General features: G+C 40.3%; 5 protein-coding genes across 7 annotated transcripts; 2 read left to right on the top strand and 3 right to left on the bottom strand.

Annotated features, from left to right (window-relative positions):
* Window positions 1-292: 292 nt before the first annotated feature.
* LOC306961579 (uncharacterized protein) lies at window positions 293-1,248 on the bottom strand (the record flags this gene model as incomplete). The annotated part of the gene is made up of 2 exons (XM_079554384.1): window positions 981-1,248; window positions 293-914 (listed from the first exon to the last, which is right to left on the bottom strand). Exons 1-2 carry the CDS (start codon window positions 1,058-1,060, stop codon window positions 293-295), a joined length of 702 nt encoding a protein of 233 aa, XP_079410510.1. The 5' UTR covers window positions 1,061-1,248.
* A 1,046-nt stretch (window positions 1,249-2,294) lies between these two features.
* Window positions 2,295-5,416, top strand: LOC306961581 (uncharacterized protein). Of its 2 annotated transcripts, none has more exons than XM_079554387.1 (4): window positions 2,295-2,511; window positions 2,588-2,696; window positions 3,685-3,996; window positions 4,971-5,416. In XM_079554387.1, exons 2-4 carry the CDS (start codon window positions 2,598-2,600, stop codon window positions 5,115-5,117), a joined length of 558 nt encoding a protein of 185 aa, XP_079410513.1. In that variant the 5' UTR covers window positions 2,295-2,511; window positions 2,588-2,597; the 3' UTR covers window positions 5,118-5,416. The 2 variants fall into 2 exon arrangements, with proteins under 2 accessions (XP_079410513.1, XP_079410512.1); XM_079554386.1 differs by having other exon boundaries at window positions 2,591-2,696; window positions 4,971-5,413.
* An 82-nt stretch (window positions 5,417-5,498) lies between these two features.
* On the top strand, window positions 5,499-7,357 carry LOC306961580 (extracellular superoxide dismutase [Cu-Zn]-like). The gene is made up of 2 exons (XM_079554385.1): window positions 5,499-5,679; window positions 6,053-7,357. Exons 1-2 carry the CDS (start codon window positions 5,666-5,668, stop codon window positions 6,708-6,710), a joined length of 672 nt encoding a protein of 223 aa, XP_079410511.1. The 5' UTR covers window positions 5,499-5,665; the 3' UTR covers window positions 6,711-7,357.
* A 138-nt stretch (window positions 7,358-7,495) lies between these two features.
* ccdc149b (coiled-coil domain containing 149b) lies at window positions 7,496-11,184 on the bottom strand. 2 transcript variants are annotated; one of them, XM_079554371.1, is made up of 13 exons: window positions 11,014-11,184; window positions 10,164-10,325; window positions 10,049-10,087; window positions 9,809-9,916; window positions 9,617-9,733; window positions 9,362-9,534; window positions 9,220-9,292; window positions 9,052-9,136; window positions 8,826-8,973; window positions 8,674-8,750; window positions 8,546-8,581; window positions 8,373-8,438; window positions 7,496-8,282 (listed from the first exon to the last, which is right to left on the bottom strand). In XM_079554371.1, the coding sequence occupies exons 1-13, from the start codon at window positions 11,062-11,064 to the stop codon at window positions 7,852-7,854; spliced, it is 1,566 nt and encodes a 521-aa protein (XP_079410497.1). In that variant the 5' UTR covers window positions 11,065-11,184; the 3' UTR covers window positions 7,496-7,851. The 2 variants fall into 2 exon arrangements, with proteins under 2 accessions (XP_079410497.1, XP_079410498.1); XM_079554372.1 differs by lacking the exon at window positions 8,546-8,581.
* A 785-nt stretch (window positions 11,185-11,969) lies between these two features.
* Window positions 11,970-15,990, bottom strand: LOC306961568 (leucine-rich repeat LGI family member 2-like). Its single transcript, XM_079554370.1, has 8 exons — window positions 15,664-15,990; window positions 15,457-15,528; window positions 15,219-15,290; window positions 15,081-15,152; window positions 14,878-14,949; window positions 14,427-14,596; window positions 13,206-13,370; window positions 11,970-13,126 (listed from the first exon to the last, which is right to left on the bottom strand). The coding sequence occupies exons 1-8, from the start codon at window positions 15,846-15,848 to the stop codon at window positions 12,291-12,293; spliced, it is 1,644 nt and encodes a 547-aa protein (XP_079410496.1). The 5' UTR covers window positions 15,849-15,990; the 3' UTR covers window positions 11,970-12,290.
* Window positions 15,991-18,143: the final 2,153 nt, after the last annotated feature.

Here is an 18,143-nt window from a genome sequence, read left to right as displayed (position 1 = left end):
ATGTCACTAAATTTATAGCAGATTAGCATGGAAACAAACATACTTGATCTGTGCTGCGGTCTTTCCAACTAATAAACTGATGTTGTATTGCTCCCTATAAGGTTATAAATGTTAGAAAACAAATAACTGGTCATGGTTTGATGTCACATGTCTATAAATTATATGTAGAAAGTCAATACTAGATCTGCACCTCTGACTTGTAACAGTGTGGTAGAAATAACAGAACATTTGTATCATGTAAAATAAATGTCTTAACACCACTTGTTTTGGTTTTAACAAGAGGCAGAGACAATTACAAGACATGGCTTCCCTCTTTTCCTCTTTGCATTGCATACTGCTTCATTGCTCGTTTGGGAGGAATTAAGGTGTTACTTAGTCCAACCCTCCTCTTCTTTACTTGCTGGCCCTCTGGCTTTTCCTCGGTGTCCTGCTGGAAGCCCGGAGTACCTTGGGCACTACAGGCACCTGAGTGGACCTCTTTAGCGTGAGTGTCAAAGGATGAGGTCTGTAGGTCACTATCATGAGCATACTTGCACTTGATGCCAAATCTACACCTGCCATCTTTCCTGTAGGACACGCAGATCCGCCGTCCTCCGATGTGAGAGGGTCTGGCCTGTTCCGTGAGGGGTACGTGTTTCTGCAGAGCACTCAGCTTCTGGTCAGCCTGAGCCTTGTAAGGGTTGGTGAACACGCCTGTGTCGGAGGAGGTCTGCAGGGACGGGGAAGGCAGTTTGCTCATCTTAGGGGAGAGCGAGGGGCTCGGAAAGCTTCCCCGTGGAGCATTATGAGCGACAGGCGCAGCGGGTCGATCTTCTTCCTCCAGTTCCGAATCACTCGACCCAGAATCCGCCTCGAGCAGGAAGTTTCGGCTCTTTTGCACAGGTTCAACATCATGACACGCATCCTGAATTGACCTTTGGACGAGAACACACCTGTATTATCTTCATATCATAACCGATCCTGGCAAATAGATGTGTTACCTTGGTTTACTGTGTTCATCTGATGCGTCTCCATCGCTGTCAGAGTCGGAGGACACCCCGTAACCCACCAGAGTGTTCATGATGATGCTGTTGTTTTGATGAGCGGTTAGCTTACTAGCAGATATCGAGCGACTTATCTATTCCGCAGTCTTTTTAACGCGACAAAGTACCTTATAGCGGTGATATGGAGAATAACTGTCTATATCTCCACCCCTATAGCTATTATTACAGGTTTATTCGATACTAAAAACACCCAACCTGTTTTTTTATTCTGCGTCTACGGTCAATGAGACTAACCTGTTCAGCTCGTTAGCGCCCCTCTGCCTGCACTGACATCTAGTGGAGTGGAAAGGTATTACAGTCATTCAACTAGTTTGATGATTAAACATCTGTCTAGTATTTTATCTGGTAGGTCTTTGTTTGTATAGCAGCAGACCTGTTTGTTTGTTTGTTTGTTTGTTTGTTTGTTTGTTTGTTTGTTTGTTTGTTTGTTTGTTTGTTTGTTTGTATAGCAGCAGACCTGTTTGTTTGTTTGTTTGTTTGTTTTGTTTGTTTGTTTGTTTGTTTGTTTGTTTGTTTGTTTGTTTGTCTGTCTGTCTGTCTGTCTGTCTGTCTGTCTGTCTGTCTGTCTGTCTGTCTGTCTGTCTGTCTGTCTGTCTGTCTGTCTGTCTGTCTGTCTGTCTGTCTGTCTGTTTCTTTCTTTCTTTCTTTCTTTCTTTCTTTCTTTCTTTCTTTCTTTCTTTCTTTCTTTCTTTCTTTCTTTCTTTCTTTCTTTCTTTCTTTCTTTCTTTCTTTCTTTCTTTCTTTCTTTCTTTCTTTCTTTCTTTCTTTCTTTCTTTCGTTATTTCCCTTTTTTGTGGTTGTTGCCCTGACCAGGTGCAGGACAGCTGTGGTCTGTCTGGCCTTGCATGCTCTGCTGTCTGACTCACTGGATTTACTGAAAGAAATTAAATAGTGTCATTTGCTGTACCCATCATAGTTTTACTTACAAATTCACCATAATTTAACCAGTCAAGATCAAGAATCTCATTTCCAGGGAGTCCTGGCCCCTCACTAGAACCCATGAGCTACATCATTTTAGTAAAGGTAAGTAAGTATGCCTCTAATTAAGTAAATATCTACCTATTATCTGGCTGATAGGTCTATGCACTGAATTAGATAAACGATTGCTTAGATAAAGTGCATTTCTTATTATTTATAATTTATAACCCATTCTTTTAAGTGGCCTCCAAACTGTCTAAATGCAGCTCTACTTCCAGTAAATCAGATAACCTCCTCATGCATAAGTTCATGAGCTCCTCCTTTCACCCCCAGGTCCCACTGAGTTCCTCCACCAGACCGGCATCAAGTTCCCACAGGAAAAGGGCGGAGACTTGGCCACCACACGTATAACAGAAGCAGCTCAGAGCAAGCGGAGCAACATTGGATCAACCTGGAAGAAGGTTTTACCAAAACAGTAGGAAACTGGCCGTCACACTGGAGGGAAGGGGCAAACTGAAGTGACTGTGAAGTGAAGTCAAGTCAAGTCACTGTGGGTAGAATGAAAGATTTTTGTTGATGTATTTACGAAGACTATTCTACTTGTAATTGTGTCACCTTTCTTTCAGCAGAGGTCCAATGGCACTCAGGCGAACCAGAGGAATGACTGCAGTGCCCAGTGCTGTTTCCATAGCTGAGCAACTACAGTATGAATGCTCTATCCTGCTGGAACTTTTTGTGAGTATGGGATTTTTCCACTGACCATAACCTGCCATTGAACATGCTCATATACTTCAACCCTGTACGAGGTTGTTACATTCAGGTATTTGTTTCAATTTGAGTGCAGCTGCCATTCATTTACTGGAACCTAGTGAATAGACATAAGCAAGAGAGAGAGAGAGAGAAAGAGAGAGTAAGGATGTGTGCAGGAGTAAGATAAGAGTGATGGGTGTGTGGCTTTTAATAAAATGGTATGTTTTATGTAGAATGCACAGTCAAGCGAGTGCACAGTTATAAAGGTGGGTGTTTTTTGTTGGAGTAGACTTGCCACTGCCCAAGGCTATTGTGTCATTCATAGGATATTTGAAAATGTTTCCACCAATTCTTTTCTCTTCTCGTCGATTATTGACTTTTATACTGTATTTGTTTGTTAGATTGATAGCAGTTCCACCCCTGAAGCGTCTGTATTCATTATTGTCAAAGCTGCTTGAATTAAGTTTCCAACATGTTTAAACCAGTCAATGAATGACACACTTCCTGCACGTCTCTTGACTATTCTTTGCGTGCAAAATCGGAAATAATCCACCATAATGGCTACCACACTGTGAAGATGGGGGTAGCAATTCCCAGACAAAAAATGTCACACTCCTTGGCGGACATCCCATGGCAATTCATGGGCAGGTCACATTCGGACAATCTGTCACACTGGTTCTAAGTCCGTGGACGGTTCACAAGCTTCTGGGATAACTCAGATTTAATGCCAGCTAATGTAGTGGTGAGTTTGGTAGAAAATTAGGATAGTTTTGTTTAAATCGATACTGTGAGATGTTGTCTATTTCACATTCCACTTACTCAATAGTATTGGCAGCACTCATTGTAGTTGTATTAGTACACCAGATAAACATCTGTGCTCAAATAAATTTGTGTACAGGCTTGAACATGTTGAAGGTGAACAAAAGCATTCCACCCTTTCATTTAATCATTCTTTATTTTTTTTTAATTTCAGAGGAAGAAGGAGAGCTTTTCTTCCGAAGTGACAGTTGCTGACAGTCGGCTGGTGTCTGTTCAGCTGTCGTCATCCCTGTTGGACTGTCAGGATAAGCTGTGGTGTTTACACTCTGCCCTTGTTCAGTGTTGTGCTCTCGTGGACAAAGCCATCTCTAAAGAAGAGGAGGAACTGAGCAGTGGGCAGACGGGAGAGTATGAGAAACAGAGGAAAATGGTGAAGGAGAGAGTCTCAATTCTGATAGCCAAAACCAGAGAGATGATTAAATCACAAGATAGCTCTGCACTGATAACGTCCAGTGTTGGATCAGAGGTAAAAACAGATCACTACTAAGGTCCAACGTTTGAATCTCAGTATACAGTTTGCATGATCTGCCAAGGAAGGTTTCTTCAAAATGCTTTGGTTTCAATTGGCAATTAAAACAATTATGCACCAATTATTCTTAAACGAAATCCTAACTTGATATTAATGGTCTCTGGATGCTCAATATGGCCCCTATTTGCTGCAGCTGCACTGGAGAATTGGTGAAATTCAGGAAGACAAATGTATTAATTATATCAATATCAATAATAGTAATAATAAAATAAATACTGGCTTACAGATTGCATTATGCTGTAAAAGCCTGACAGCCTTCTCAAAACACTACTTTGCAGTCAGTATTGAGTCCCTCCCTACTTGTTGGTGGTGTTAGGCTACTATTGATGCCTTCGCTGCCCTGTGGTAATCGGAGAGAAGCAAAGCTGCCAATCACCAACCACTCAGTCACACTAAATTCATACATAGTCAAAGAGGTCTTGCCCCAAGGACACCTCAACCATCTGCACCTGTCAAAGCTGGGATTCAAACTGCTGACCTTTGATCCATGTATGAACGGTGTTTCCATTGAACCACTATACTAATTATACTGATACACGTTACAGAGTGTATATATGTATTGAACAGGAAAGGAAAATACTTTATTTGGATTGTGCATTGTACGCACACTTTACATGCGCTCCATACACGGTGATGGTAAGCTCAGGATGTCGTTTTGGCTCCACACATCAACGCCAACGGCTCCTTCGACCACCACCATCCACTCACTCACACACATCATCATCACAGGGAGAACAGGCAAACACGGCCCAGGGATCAAACCCAGGACCTTCTAATCGTGCCGCAAGCCAATGCAACGATGATGATCAATGATGATTTTGGTCCAATTGTTGTGCTGTGTAATTCTTCTGTCGCAAAGTATTTCCTTGGAGATATTTATGGAGATATCAAAACATTTTCTGTTATTTCAGGTGGTGTGCCCCACTGCTCTGTTTGAATTGAAGTTGTGGGTGTACCGTGTCTACAAAGAGGTCGACTACTGGGCCAAGATGGCTATCAGCACCTTTCAGGCTCTGCGAGGGAGCCTCAGGGTTCGGAGCAGACGAAGTAGAAGATGAAACATGAGTTTTAGGGACGAACTCGGGAGATTATTGTGAACAGAGGATTACAGGGTAAACCATCACAGAGACCACTGTCTAATACCACCCTTTTCAACTGGAGAATGCTCCATAGGCTACTTCATTCCTTCTTTCTTTATTTCCTCTGACAATTTTACTGTCAGATAAGTAACATTTTAAACTAATTTATTACTTTGCAACTAACTGTAATTGTATTGTCCACAGTATAAAACTTATTATCTTGCGACACTCTGCATTTGAATATTTTTTTAAGTTATTATCTTTTGGGTAAACAAATTATGAAATAAGTATATAAAATGCATATACTTATTCATATATTCATTATTCTATTGGAATCGGTGCTATTATGTAGGCCTGGTAATAAAATGGGAACCATGTGTGTTGTAAAAGTACTGCCCAACCTCCTTAAGTTACGCCCACTGAGGCTTACACAAGACTTTTTTGGAAACATTACCATTTGCTGTGAGGCTTTCAGGACACACAGAAGACACATTTACAAGAGACAATAGGAAAGACGTTTGACCAAGATGCATGAATTCTGGTAAGAGACTTTTGTCTTTTTGATTGAAAGATTTAGAATGGATTTTACCTGAAGGATAAAACAAAGACACATTATGTAGACTATATTAAAGGAAAGAATTAGCCACATTTTGAAGAATCATAACAATCATATAACAATGCAAAACTTTCCAGATAGTTTTTACTAGTTATTTAGTAGGAATAAAAAGTATGGTGTGATAAAAACGACATGACCCATTTTCTTTTGTATTTTGGCAAAAGAAATGAATCCCATGTAATATGTAACTGTTTTTATATAACAAAATGAACACTGTTGTAAAAAAAAAAAAAAGGGTGGAACAAACAGTATTGCAAACATTGGATATTTACTCAACCTTTTGTATTATCCTTCAAAGGTCAGTTTATACTTTGGGAGGCGTCCTGCTGATTGTGCTCGAATCTCAGCTCTGCATCTCAGCTCACAATGTTGTGCCGCACCCCCCAGAGGCATTCCAGTTCAATGGGACCCTTTATGCAGCGTGTATGGTCAAACCCAACGCGCCATCCGGCAGTGCCCCGAAGGTGTACGGTGTGGTCCTGTTTAAACAAGATTCCCCTCAGAGCAAACTGTCCGTCAGCCTCCAGCTCCGCGGCTTTGACAGAGACACAGCCGAGGCCAAGGCGGTGCACATCCATCAGTTCGGAGACTTGAGTTCGGGCTGTGCCTCTGCTGGGGGCCACTACAACCCCCTTAATGTAAACCACCCCCATCATCCTGGAGACTTTGGCAACTTTGTGACTCAGAACGGTCGCATCAGGGCCAGGATTGAGTCCGAGGCCACGCTGTTTGGAGGGCACACTGTCATCGGCAGAGCAGTGGTTGTTCATCAGCAGCAGGACGACTTGGGACGTGGTGGGGATGATGCCAGTCTGCAAAATGGAAACGCGGGTCCAAGGATTGGCTGCTGTGTGATCGGGATATCCTCTGCAGATCTTTGGATCAAGCACACAAACAAACTTGAGGCCTTGAAGAGGTCCAAAGTGAATAAGAGAAATTTATTTGTTAAAGCTTAGTTTCACTGACCTAAAAATGAACACGATGACTTTCATACAAGCAAGATGTGTTACCGTGTTGAACAGCACAACACAGACAAGACATTTGTAGCACATAATCAGTAGTATATGTTTGTCATCAGCATAATGGCAGATGGTTTGGCATATAATCCCTAGACATATGCTGTCAGTTTGATCATGATATAGACCAGTGATTCCCAACCTTGAGATCGGGTCCCGAAGTTTCCCCATAACTTCTGATAAATTAGGTTCAAACTAGGTTGATAGAATTATAATGTAAGTATGGCATTTTAATGTGTTTTATAGGATTTAGTAATTTGTTCAACAAAGATGATTTCAATTTTCATAAACATAAAAGTAATTCATCAGATTGAGGAAGGGTGTTGGGTCGTTGATTTGTCCACTGCTAAATTTGGGAGGTCCCTGAGGGATAAAAGGTTGGAAACCACTGCTATAGACTGTGCTCTCTGAATAAATGTGGGTCTTAATCTTTTTGTTGTCTAATTTGTTCTTTCTTTTACTACGATGTGCATTAATATCAGACGTGAATAAATAAAACACCCCGTGAGCAGTCATGACCTGAATATTGGTCTGAATCTACAAAATGACAACATAAAAGCAGTAGCAAATTTAAACTGAAATATAAATACAAAAAAAAAATACCTTGACTCACACACACACCAAAGGTGCAAGATTGAATAAAATTATAATTTAATTGATGTAATTAGTCTTTGTAAAAGAACAGCTATTAGTTTTAGAACTGACATTAAGGATGTTGTCAGTCAAATTAATTCATCTTTGAGTGATAAGTTAAAATAAATATTTCACATGATTTGTGCAAAGTTAAATAAAATCCTTAAGCCTGAAACAGACATTCAACCAAAATCCATGTCTCTTTTGACACTTTGCTTCTTACAGCTCAACCGATCACCTCTCAAGCAAATGTGCTCTATCTTCCCTCCTTCTTCCAGTTATTTTTAGTGAAGAGCAGCAAACAGTTCTCCTTCGCCCAGTTAAATCGTCAGCCTCCATTTTGCACCATTGATGTCTGAGCCCTCCTGCGTGGACATTTTATTGGTGTGGTATTTATGGACAATCTTCTTGGTCATGAATGATAAAACTTCTTTAGATAACAATACCATCAGTTCTTTTCCTGTAAAGGGCCACAGTCAATATCCTCCTCCACATCAGAAGAGTTTGTAATCTCCGTGTCCAAGTGTAACCGGACATCCTCCTCGATGTGTGACGCACCGGTGGAATTAGAACGATAAACTCCGTGTTGTGCACAGTCAGATTCATTGTCCTCTGTTTTCTTGTCCGCCTCACTCTCCAGGCTTTCATTTACATTGTTCTCTGTAATTGTGGGCGCGGCAGCAACATCGGCAAGAGGCGTTTCCTCTAAACTCGCATCACTCGGGTCGACTGTTTGGGACGCGTGGCTGCTGATTTGGGGAGGCGGGGAATGGCTCAGTGGCAACTTCTCCAGTATTTCAGCCGACGATTGAGACGCTAGAAAATCTTGTTGTTCTTCTTGGTCTTGGTTAGATTCCCTTTCAACAGATAATTCATCTCCTAAAGAAAAAAACAGTGAAAGATAAGTATATACACTGTATGTAAGCTTGTGAGTCCATTCCCAAACGCTTAATTAGTTTATTAACGCACCTTCATTACTGTTGCAGTCTGGGGAGTCTGTAGGTTGTGTGCTTAGAATAATGCTGTCTCTTCCTCCTGTTAAAAAGTATTACAACATTTTTAAAAGGAAACAATTATAGGTACAAATGTATGATACAATTTGAGGACAGTAAAGTGCAGATCAGTGAAAAGATTGAACCTACTTCCGTTATATCCCAGAGAAACATTATAAGTCAAGCCTCCAAGAAGGAAAGCAGCAGAAGCAGGAAAGTCATTATATAGAGATTATACATAGACTAAGGGATGAACAATATAGTATAACTATAAGTACCAGGCAGACTCCATATACCGGACATCTCCAATGATTTAAATTTTTTCTCCAATTCGGCCACTCGATTCCCAAGAATTCTAGGGGGGAAAAAATAATTGTAAAAGAGGAACAATATGGCTATAGATGTAAACATTAATGATAATGTTGTTTACTTGTTGATCTGTCGCTGGTGCTGGATCACCATGTTCTTCTCATGGATGGTCTCCAACAGTGCTGTGGCCAGAGATTTGAGATCTGAGATGGACTGAGGAGTGACTGGCAAACTACAGCCATTTTCTTCTGACAGCAATAACTCCTTCACTGAAACAGAGTGTTATAATTGTTTACATTTTATACACAATTGTTTTGCATTTGATAAAGCTAAATATGAGGCCAGACCTTGTTTGGCAGACAGCACACCTGTGAGTGCACTACTGGTGGGTTTACCGTTGAATTTTGAGTTTTTCCGGCACTCTAAAGCAGTCTGCAAACAAAATTTGCCAAATAAGTAAGTTCTTACATTATATGTGTCATAAAAAATACCTATGGAATAATGTTCAGAGTTACCTTGTACTTTGACAGATTTGATTTTAAAATGTTAACTTCCTCTTGTAGCTGATTTAGCCTCTCATGTAGATATCTGTCAAATGAAAGCTCAAATTTAGTGATGATATAACAAACTGAACTTAAAAAGAAGGGCTTTCCAAACCTGTTCTCCACGCAGAGTGCATCCACGTCCAGCATTCGTATCTCATCGTTCCCGAGGAGGTGGTTCATTTCCACATTGAGACGATGAGCCTTCTGTTGAAACACATCCCTCTCTGCTCGTATGTCCTGCAGTTCGTCTGTCAGTGACTTCACAGTGTGCTCCAGCACCTCGTTCTACAACACACAACGCAAATCTTCATGCATCTAAATCATAAAAAACAATGAGGTACATTAACAATGGAGCAGCTCTGATCACCTGCTCCCTGGCTCGCTCCAGCTGTTTAACTAGATCCTCTCGTTCATGTGCTGGAAAATGACGCGTTCCAACCTCTTCGTCGCCCAGTCTTTGTTTGGTGATGGTCATCCTCAGCAGCTGTGGGAGTGATGAGAGGTTTTATCTAGATTATACACCACAAGCAAAGCTTGTAAACCTTTTCCCTGGTTGAACCTTATTGTCGCCTTGAGCTTCTACAAGTCGCTGATTCACTTCCTTCAGTTCATCAGAAAGTTGTTGACTTCTGTCTCTTGAGTCTCTCAATAGCTGTGCCAAATTTACCTGATGAAGTGAGAGCACATCACCAACAAAACAATTGAATTTTTAATGTTGTACACCCTCAAAAGGTTAAGTTTTTGCAACACTGGGGTATTGGCATAATACATGAGAATAAAAGAAAAAAACAATTCTTACTTGGTTTCTTTTTTCAGGAGGCAGAGAGGTATCACCATCCTGCATATTTGGTAATAAAGGCAATTAAGTGAAGTAAGGCCCAAAAGTAATATTTAAGCTTATTCAGAGAACTTACAATGAGCTCCCTGTACTTTTTCTTGAGTCCTTGGTGTCGCTCTCTGAGCTGGTTCGCCATCAGTTTGTACTGGTCCCGCTCCTGCTGACAGGTGTCCAGCTCTTTGGACAGGATTAGGAGGGCCTCCTTTTTGCTCTCCAGCTTTCTTTTACAAATAACAAACTAAAAGAATGCAAGTTAAATATCATTTAAGTCGTCTTTGGAATAATAGTAGTAGCCTATAGTAATAGCAATATAGCATCTTAAAATATCACTTGCAATTTAATAATATGAATAAATAAAGAACTTGGTCACATTATACTTTGCAGCACAGTGACAGCATGCTGAAAGGATGGAAGTAACATGTCATATGCAGTAGTAGTACTGTAATCATTTTGAAATTACATATAAACAATACACACACCTAATTTATTTCATTGTAATAGGATTCATCTTTACCCTATACCTTTATCCAGTATGAATAAAGACAGGAAACATTTTTTTTGATAACACAGGACTGCAAAACGCATTAACCTTCGCCATCCCTGTAGTTACCGCGCTATTTCCCTCCTGTTACCATGTTATTGCTGTGCAGTAAATGAGCAAGACTGGCTTCAGGGCTTGGCTAAAGGTTAGGCTGAGGCAAATTAAGGTATTGGCGTTTTTGCCCCAGTAGGTATCGCCTGTACCGCGTCCCAATTCATGTGTCAACTCCTTTTTCTTAAAGTCAAACCCCACAAACTAGATCTGCTATACACGTGTTATGGTTTTATTTGAGAGATACGCCAGTGTTGCAGTTTCTTATGTTAAAGGGGTATATGCGCCACACACACTATCCCGCACCATCCTCTTCTTCTCAGATTGGTCTCACCTCATTGAGCATCCCCTGCCAGTCGCTCTCGCTCCTCTGAGATCCCTCCATGTGTGTCTGCAGCGCCTCGAAATGAACTCCAGGTGAATTAAAGTGTAATCATAGTTTTGTCATTACAGGAAAATCCAGCAACATCAGAACGGATTAGCTACCTACATCACTTCCGCTCTTCTGACGTCATAGGCAGCGTCGTGACGTATTTCCTGGTCTTTTTAGGGGACGAAAAATGAGCAGGTACAGTATGTTGAAGACATTTCTACACTTATCTAAAAATGTGTTTGTGCCTCTGTCTCCTCTGAAAGCACGACTCGTTTTAGCTAGAAAAACAAATCACTGCATCTAACAAATCTAAACAAAATAAAATAATAAGTAAATAAAATGTTTTTGCTACAGACGGCGTCTCTGGAATTGTCCATATATGGTCATGTTTAAAAACAGTTAAGGGGGAAAACAAGTAGGAGAAAAATCTAAACTTTCTCTAATTATTCAAAAACTACTTTAACAAATGCTGAATTATGAATATATTTTTCTACTAAATAAAGATACAAAGACATGGGGAGGAGCAAAGTGGTTCAACAGCCCATACATACATAAATAACGGAGAATGTTAACATAATGCTACATGTTAGCATCGGGCTAATGCTAACGGTTAGCTAGCGCTAGCTACAACTGCCCTATTTTCACTTCTACTGAACGATCTGCTGTGAGAAAATATCTATATGGGCCCGATTTACAATTGACTTTATTTGTATGTGATAAATGTGTTCATATTCCACCAGAAAATGGCTAAAAAGAGTGGACAATTATGTTTCTCTAAAGATTCTATTTTCCCCCTCAGCGAAGCCACGCCCCCTTCTATGACAAGATGCCGTCTGAATGAAGATGCAATCTTACTCTGGTAGAAATTAGACTTTGTTTTATTTAGTTTTATTACTACATCAGGAATTTATTACATACATTTAGTACATTCATCATGTGGTGCAGCAACAAAGTTTTAAAGCTACATTTTTGCAGCATAAATTGCATAGTCCAGAAATTATTACAGGCACTGTATAGTTCATATGGTTTAAGCTGCTGCACACTTATTGCATAAGGTTATATATTTTCACATTTGTAAGTTAGTATCACAAGCATCATAAAACTTTGTATTTCCCTTTTTATGTTTAGCATTGTTATTAGGTCTGTATCCTAATGCATTTCACAGACACTAGCCTGGAAGCTGCCACCTATGCGTTCTACTCTGAATCTTGCCAGGCTAAAAGTACACAACATCAGCTTTACAAACTCAAATCTACTTTTATATGCTCAAACACCATCGTTTTACCCTTGAAGCTGGGAGAAAAGATAAAATTTCTCCGATCAGTGCTCACTACTACAAATGATCGAGGTGACTGAACATAAATATCCTTGAACTTTTTAAACATCTTTGCATCTGCGTTCCAGAGAAATATCTGAGTGAACGAGTAGTCACTGCCTAGTGCAAGGTACTGTCTGTCTGTGAAGCTGAAGGGCTGGAGGATCATAGCGCCCCGAGAGGGAAGAGGCTGAATTTCACTGAACTGTTTATTGGTCCATTTGAGAACTTTGGAGTCACCAATGTAGCATGTCATGGCGAGATACGTGCCATCCTCCATCCTGAAGGCTTTGACGGCCACAGCATCATCGATGTTTGGGATTTCACCGTGAACTATAAATTTCAGTGTGCTTTTGTTCCATAGATATATGACAGGGGACTGCGAGCGACTGGTTAAGATCAGATAGGACTTCCCATCCACCTGAACGTACTCAGCGTCTGTGTCTCTGAACCACTCATGGAGGAACTGGTAAGTGTAAAAGCCAGTCTCGTTACGGTCAGGCTCATCGCTCCATTTGTACACAGTGGAAAGGCCTGCTTTGGAGCTATCTACAATCACAAAGTACCACTCTTTGTCTATCTGGAAAACCTCAATGTCATTTGGCTTGGAGATGTTGAAGACCTCGAGAGCTTGAAATTTGGAGAACTTGTTTTGTTGGACATCGAACTTAAAAATGTGAGAACCTCCAAAAAGCTGTGTAACAATGACCAAGATGTGGTTGTCAATCAGGACAGACTGGCATCCAACAATAGACTTTCCTACAAAATGAATCAAAGAAAGCCATAGATTACAAACACGGCCCTCCGTTTTCATGGCAGAGAAAAATGACAACCAAACCTGCGATGTTGTCAAAACCTCGGAATTTCATCTCAATGTGATCCCATTCCATGATCGCGCAGCTGTTGGTATTTGGAGAAGCCATGGCGACGTATATGTCCTCTTTAAAGGAAAAAACATCTGCGGCCATGGCCTGCACATTGATGGACTGGTGACGCACAAAGTCTGTGTGCGGAGGTGGACAAAAGCATAGGATAAAAGAGACACATGTGGAGTGGGTGAGTTTTAAATGTATTTCTAGTTTTATTGTATTGTGGCAAAGAAATATTGTCAGGGCTGGACAATATGGCAAAAGAACGAATCACATTATTTTTTCTTATATTGATCCTGAACTTATACAGTCTTTTTAAACTTAAGCTCAAACAAAAACTAATCCTTCCTTCCAACTTTTCTTGTCATGTTGTCGCCGCATTTTGTCACATTTTTTAAGCGTTTTCAGAGCTGTGAGAAGATATTTTCGTTAAGGGATGCTGAGAGACATGATTGCCCCCAAAAACGCTATTTCTGTGCTTATTTCCTATTTATTTAATATTGCCTGTAATGCGATTCGATCCACCAGGTGTGCTGAGGGTTTCCACGGCCTTGGTTTTTGGCGTATTTTCGACTCTTTTGTGCCTTTATTGTCATGTTTCTGTCGTTTTTTGTTGCTTTTTCATTGCTCTGTGTTTTGCTTTTTTAGTCGTGTTTTCACCACATCTTTTGTCGCATTTTTGTTGCTTTGCCGGCACGTTTTTTGGTCGCTCTTTTGTCGCCTTTCCATCCTCGTTTTCATCGCTACTTTGATGCTTTTTTTTTTTTTAAGGTTTTAGATTTGGTTAATGCCGAACTGGAGAAAATGTGCTTGGTTAAGTTGGGGATCAAGTCCATTGTCTCATCCAAACTAGGAGATGTTTCTGACAAGGAAATGCTGTAAACTTGACAATCGTAAAGTCCCATGACTATTGAGATTGACCAAAGTAGAGATTGTGAATTCAATTAAATTGCCCAGCCCTAAATATAGTTACTGAAAGGCACAGCAAAACTTCAACACATTTATTTTATCATTGAGCAGTCATCACCAAGTGAACTGAAGCAAACTTTTGGCCATATTCATTTTCAATCTACTGCTCTGTTTACAGTATATATACTATATCATATGGTTTGGAGTTACTTCATCAAAACTACAACTGCAACTCAAAAGCCTGCTGGGCCATTAGACGGTAGTGAATGAACATGAATTACCTGTAGACATGCACTGTCCTGGTGCCAGAGGGAGGTCATTGAGACGCTTGCCCTTCATATCACTGGGACCTGCACACATCACGTCTGACACAGTGGCATTTGTGTTCTTCAGCCACACCATTAACCACTTATTCTCACAGTTGCACTGGAAGGAGTTTCCCCTGAGGTCCCTAATAAATCAAAGAGAATGTGTAAAATCAGCAGATTCACTAAAGTAAGCCTAAAAGGATCACATATTGACTATTTGATGTGCAATTTTCCTAATGGCTGTCCTCACATTTTGTCAAGCCAGGTTTTGTTTTGCTCTACATTTGAGAGAGATGTAAAAGCCTATAATCATTTGTGCTTGGCTAAGACAGCGCTCAGCCTGAGTCAGCTTTACTTTGCAAAGCACTGTGGAAAAAAAAAAAGACACGTTCGAACATTACTGATTCCACAACTGCTTACTCACAGCTCCAGTAACGAGTCCAAATCGAAGAAGAGGTCTCTTGGCAAGATCGTCATCTTGTTGTTAGCGAGTGATCTGAAACCATAAGAGGACAGCATTTTAGTCTAAACAATGGTCTCAATCCTCACCTCAGTGTGTGAACTGAAAATGGTGTATCAGATGAATACATTGAATAACTGTACTGCAGAAGGTGAAAACTAACTTACAGATGAGTCAGGTCTCGCAGTCCACGAAAGGCATTTTTGGTTAGAGTATCAATTTTGTTACCTTCTATAAATCTGTGTAAACATAGACGTCAGATAATAAACAGACAATTTCTGTATTTGCTAGACAATAATACTCACAAATACTCAAGATGTGGAAGTCCAGAGAAGGCATCATCTCTGATTGTGGTCAGAGAATTGGCATTTAAAAGTCTACAAAAAGAAATTTCATTAGGCAAGGCAAGTTTATTTGTAGAGCACTAGCACATTAGCCACATAAAATGTCTTTCTGTTTGAAACAAAGTGTGTATAATGAGACTTTATGCATTGTGTTGCTTGTATGTGTCTGCATTTATGAATCAGTTGTCGTTGCACTTACAGTAACTGCAGAGAAGGCATAAGTGCAAACATGGCCTCAGTTATTTCAGCAAAGGATCCATTTACTATGCTCCTGATGAACACAGACACACAAATCAAAGTCAGAGGTGAATGCTCACAGTGCGCCAGCGTATCGGATATCTGACTGCAGAGAGATCACATCACAAAGTATTCGTGGAAATGGACAAAGCTCAGTTTTGCAGCTTACAATGAATTGATGTCACTGGGTATTGTCCGTGGGATCTGTGAAGCGCCCACGCAGACGATGGTCTCTTTGGAGCACGAGCATCCTGAAGGACATTTAAAGTTTTTCTTGGATTCCGCGGGAATACAAAGAAAGAGCAGCACCACAGCGGTTATCAAACATCCCCAAGTCGCCCGCATGCTGTCCATTTATCGCCAATGGCTGCAGTTGAGTCATAGACTTGCAAAATAGAGCTCTGCCGTTGTCCTGTCCCGTCCGCCTGGGTCACCTCCGAGAGCTGCACTGAGCCTTGGCACTGGCACGGGCTGATACGGCGCAGCGCTCTCCTCAGCTCTCACAGGGCGAGAGGCTGGAGCTGCTGTAATAATGGCTGTCGTATGCGAAAAAGGAGTCAGGGGAAACATATTCATAATAATAGCCTAATAATCATTTTAAAGAAGCGTATTATTTATCAGTCTATTATTTCAGTTCCAGAGCCGCGTTCACGGTCACTCATTATCCCAATTTTGTTTGGATTTGTATTTATTTATTTGTTAATCTTGCACTTAATGTTTGTGAACAAAATAGGTGTCCAAAAATGAACAAGTTATTGCAGGGCAACTCCTTGCTTGTTGTTGTTGTTTCAGAAAGTACCACAAGAGGGAGCCACTATTCAGACATCAAATTCAGTTTATTTTTTGTTTATTTTATTTTTGGGACCATGTGTAAAATACATTCATTTTCAGGAAAAGATGGGTTGTAAAAGATTTAGCTATTGCTAATGTCCATGTGCGTCCCAGAGCAGGTGCACACAAAAATTAAAACACACATTACAAATAACTGTCAGTAGAATTACAACATTATTGTTGTTAATAATTATTTATCAGATAGTTTCCTGAAGCATAGAACCCCAGCTTAAATTTCATGCAAAATAAAAAATAAAAAAACACACATAAATAACACAATGGACCATATCAGTTATCAATATATATGTTTCAAGAGAGAAAGTTAAAATTTACAGACATAAGGCATCACGTTCAACTTGGTTTTACAATGAAAATTAATATGTAAAGCGCGTGTCAGTGTCTCACGTGTCAGTGTTATTTTTTTATTCATAGTTTTATTCGGTTCAATGATTACTTTTTAGGTGTTGGTAACAACATTGTTCTCTGTATATGCATAGGCCTAACAAGGTGCTGACCTTTGCTGGAGCTCCAGGAGTCTATGAGCACAGTGAAACTGAAGCCTCGTTGCCAGAAGGCATCAGGCGTACATGTCTGCCATTGCTGGCATAATCTGTGACAGCTCTGCATCTAACATTGCTGTTTTTAGTCTAGAGTATCTCTAAAACACTCAGGACACGTGCGAGTTGAAACCAGATGATGCTACAGCAAACATCTCTTTGCTATTTCTTTCTAGACAACCATCAAACTGTCATTAGGGAGTGAGGAGCATAACCTGCATGTTTGAATTCAGTTTTCTGGACTTACACAAGTTTGTGTTTTATTTTACAAATTAAAGAGTTACAAATTAAACTGTCAAGTGGCTCTTATGTGTGACCCTTGACCTCTGGATGTCATGTTATTACATTTTGCAAATTACTTGGATGTCTATAAAACGTTATGAAGTCAGTCAGGGGTCAGAGAAGTTATTTTGACCATAGTTTTCTCACAGATCCTAATCCAACACGTGACATGATATTATTTATTTCATAAGCTGTCAAAGTTTGCTGCTTATGAGCTCTAGAACTCTCTCAGTAAATAGAACAACAAATAATGTTTGAAGTTATTACTATGAAACATAGGGTTAGCACCTATCAACATTTGTTAATTTACTGTATGTATGTATTTATTTATTTATTTATATATTTTGCAGATTGTGAGTTCAGCCTTGGTGGGAAATCTTTGTGTTACGTCTTGGTCATTCTCAAATCAACACTAATAGTGCCTAAATTATATTATGTGCAATGAACTGCATCTTAAATCAACAACAACAACATGTTTTAGGGAAACATGTCTGTGAATTTAAAACATCATGAACATCACCGTGTGATTAAGTGATCAGTGGTGGTCAAAGTGTCCGGCGTTGGCACGTGTGCTGCTGCGCCTCTGTCAGTCTGTCCCAAGAGCAGGTGTGGAGTGATTTAGAAAAAAGAAGTCCTGTGTGAAACTTCTTATTGAATTATTATTGTCCGTGGTTTAGAGAACTCTAATCCTTTACATCCCATGAACCAGGACACATATAACACCTAACAACCCACAGATGACCTCTGAACTAGGAGCTGTACTGGGGGAAACCTGGAGCTCTCTACTTCATAGCAGGTGCCTGAGCTTTCAAACGTCTCTGGTTCCCTGCAGCAGAAGGCTCTGTCATCAGTATGAGAAACTAAGCAGGGCTACTGCCTGGGCCAATCTCTCAAGGAACATAAAAATGTCATAACAGTGCTGCTTAAATCGAGAAAGTCAGCACTGAGCAGGTGATTGATACAGGAGCCAAAACAGGTA

This window comes from Gobius niger (genome assembly GCF_951799975.1).
Source record: "Gobius niger genome assembly, chromosome: 3".
Classification (NCBI taxonomy): domain Eukaryota; kingdom Metazoa; phylum Chordata; class Actinopteri; order Gobiiformes; family Gobiidae; genus Gobius; species Gobius niger.
This window is presented reverse-complemented; position numbering and strand designations above follow the sequence as displayed.

Excerpts from the sequence above, each read along its gene's own strand:
- LOC306961568 (XM_079554370.1), bottom strand. The coding sequence starts at position 15,848 with ATGGACAGCATGCGGGCGACTTGGGGATGTTTGATAACCGCTGTGGTG. Across the intron at positions 15,153-15,218 it reads CTTCCACATCTTGAGTATTT|ATTTATAGAAGGTAACAAAA; the intron begins GTGAGTATTATT and ends ATGTTTACACAG. Across the intron at positions 13,371-14,426 it reads AGGACAGTGCATGTCTACAG|ACTTTGTGCGTCACCAGTCC; the intron begins GTAATTCATGTT and ends CTCCGCACACAG.
- ccdc149b (XM_079554371.1), bottom strand. The coding sequence starts at position 11,064 with ATGGAGGGATCTCAGAGGAGCGAGAGCGACTGGCAGGGGATGCTCAAT. Across the intron at positions 8,751-8,825 it reads CACCAGCGACAGATCAACAA|AATTCTTGGGAATCGAGTGG; the intron begins GTAAACAACATT and ends TTTCCCCCCTAG. Across the intron at positions 8,283-8,372 it reads AGACTGCAACAGTAATGAAG|GAGATGAATTATCTGTTGAA; the intron begins GTGCGTTAATAA and ends TTTTTTCTTTAG.
- LOC306961581 (XM_079554387.1), top strand. The coding sequence starts at position 2,598 with ATGGCACTCAGGCGAACCAGAGGAATGACTGCAGTGCCCAGTGCTGTT. Across the intron at positions 2,697-3,684 it reads CTATCCTGCTGGAACTTTTT|AGGAAGAAGGAGAGCTTTTC; the intron begins GTGAGTATGGGA and ends TTTTAATTTCAG. Across the intron at positions 3,997-4,970 it reads CGTCCAGTGTTGGATCAGAG|GTGGTGTGCCCCACTGCTCT; the intron begins GTAAAAACAGAT and ends CTGTTATTTCAG.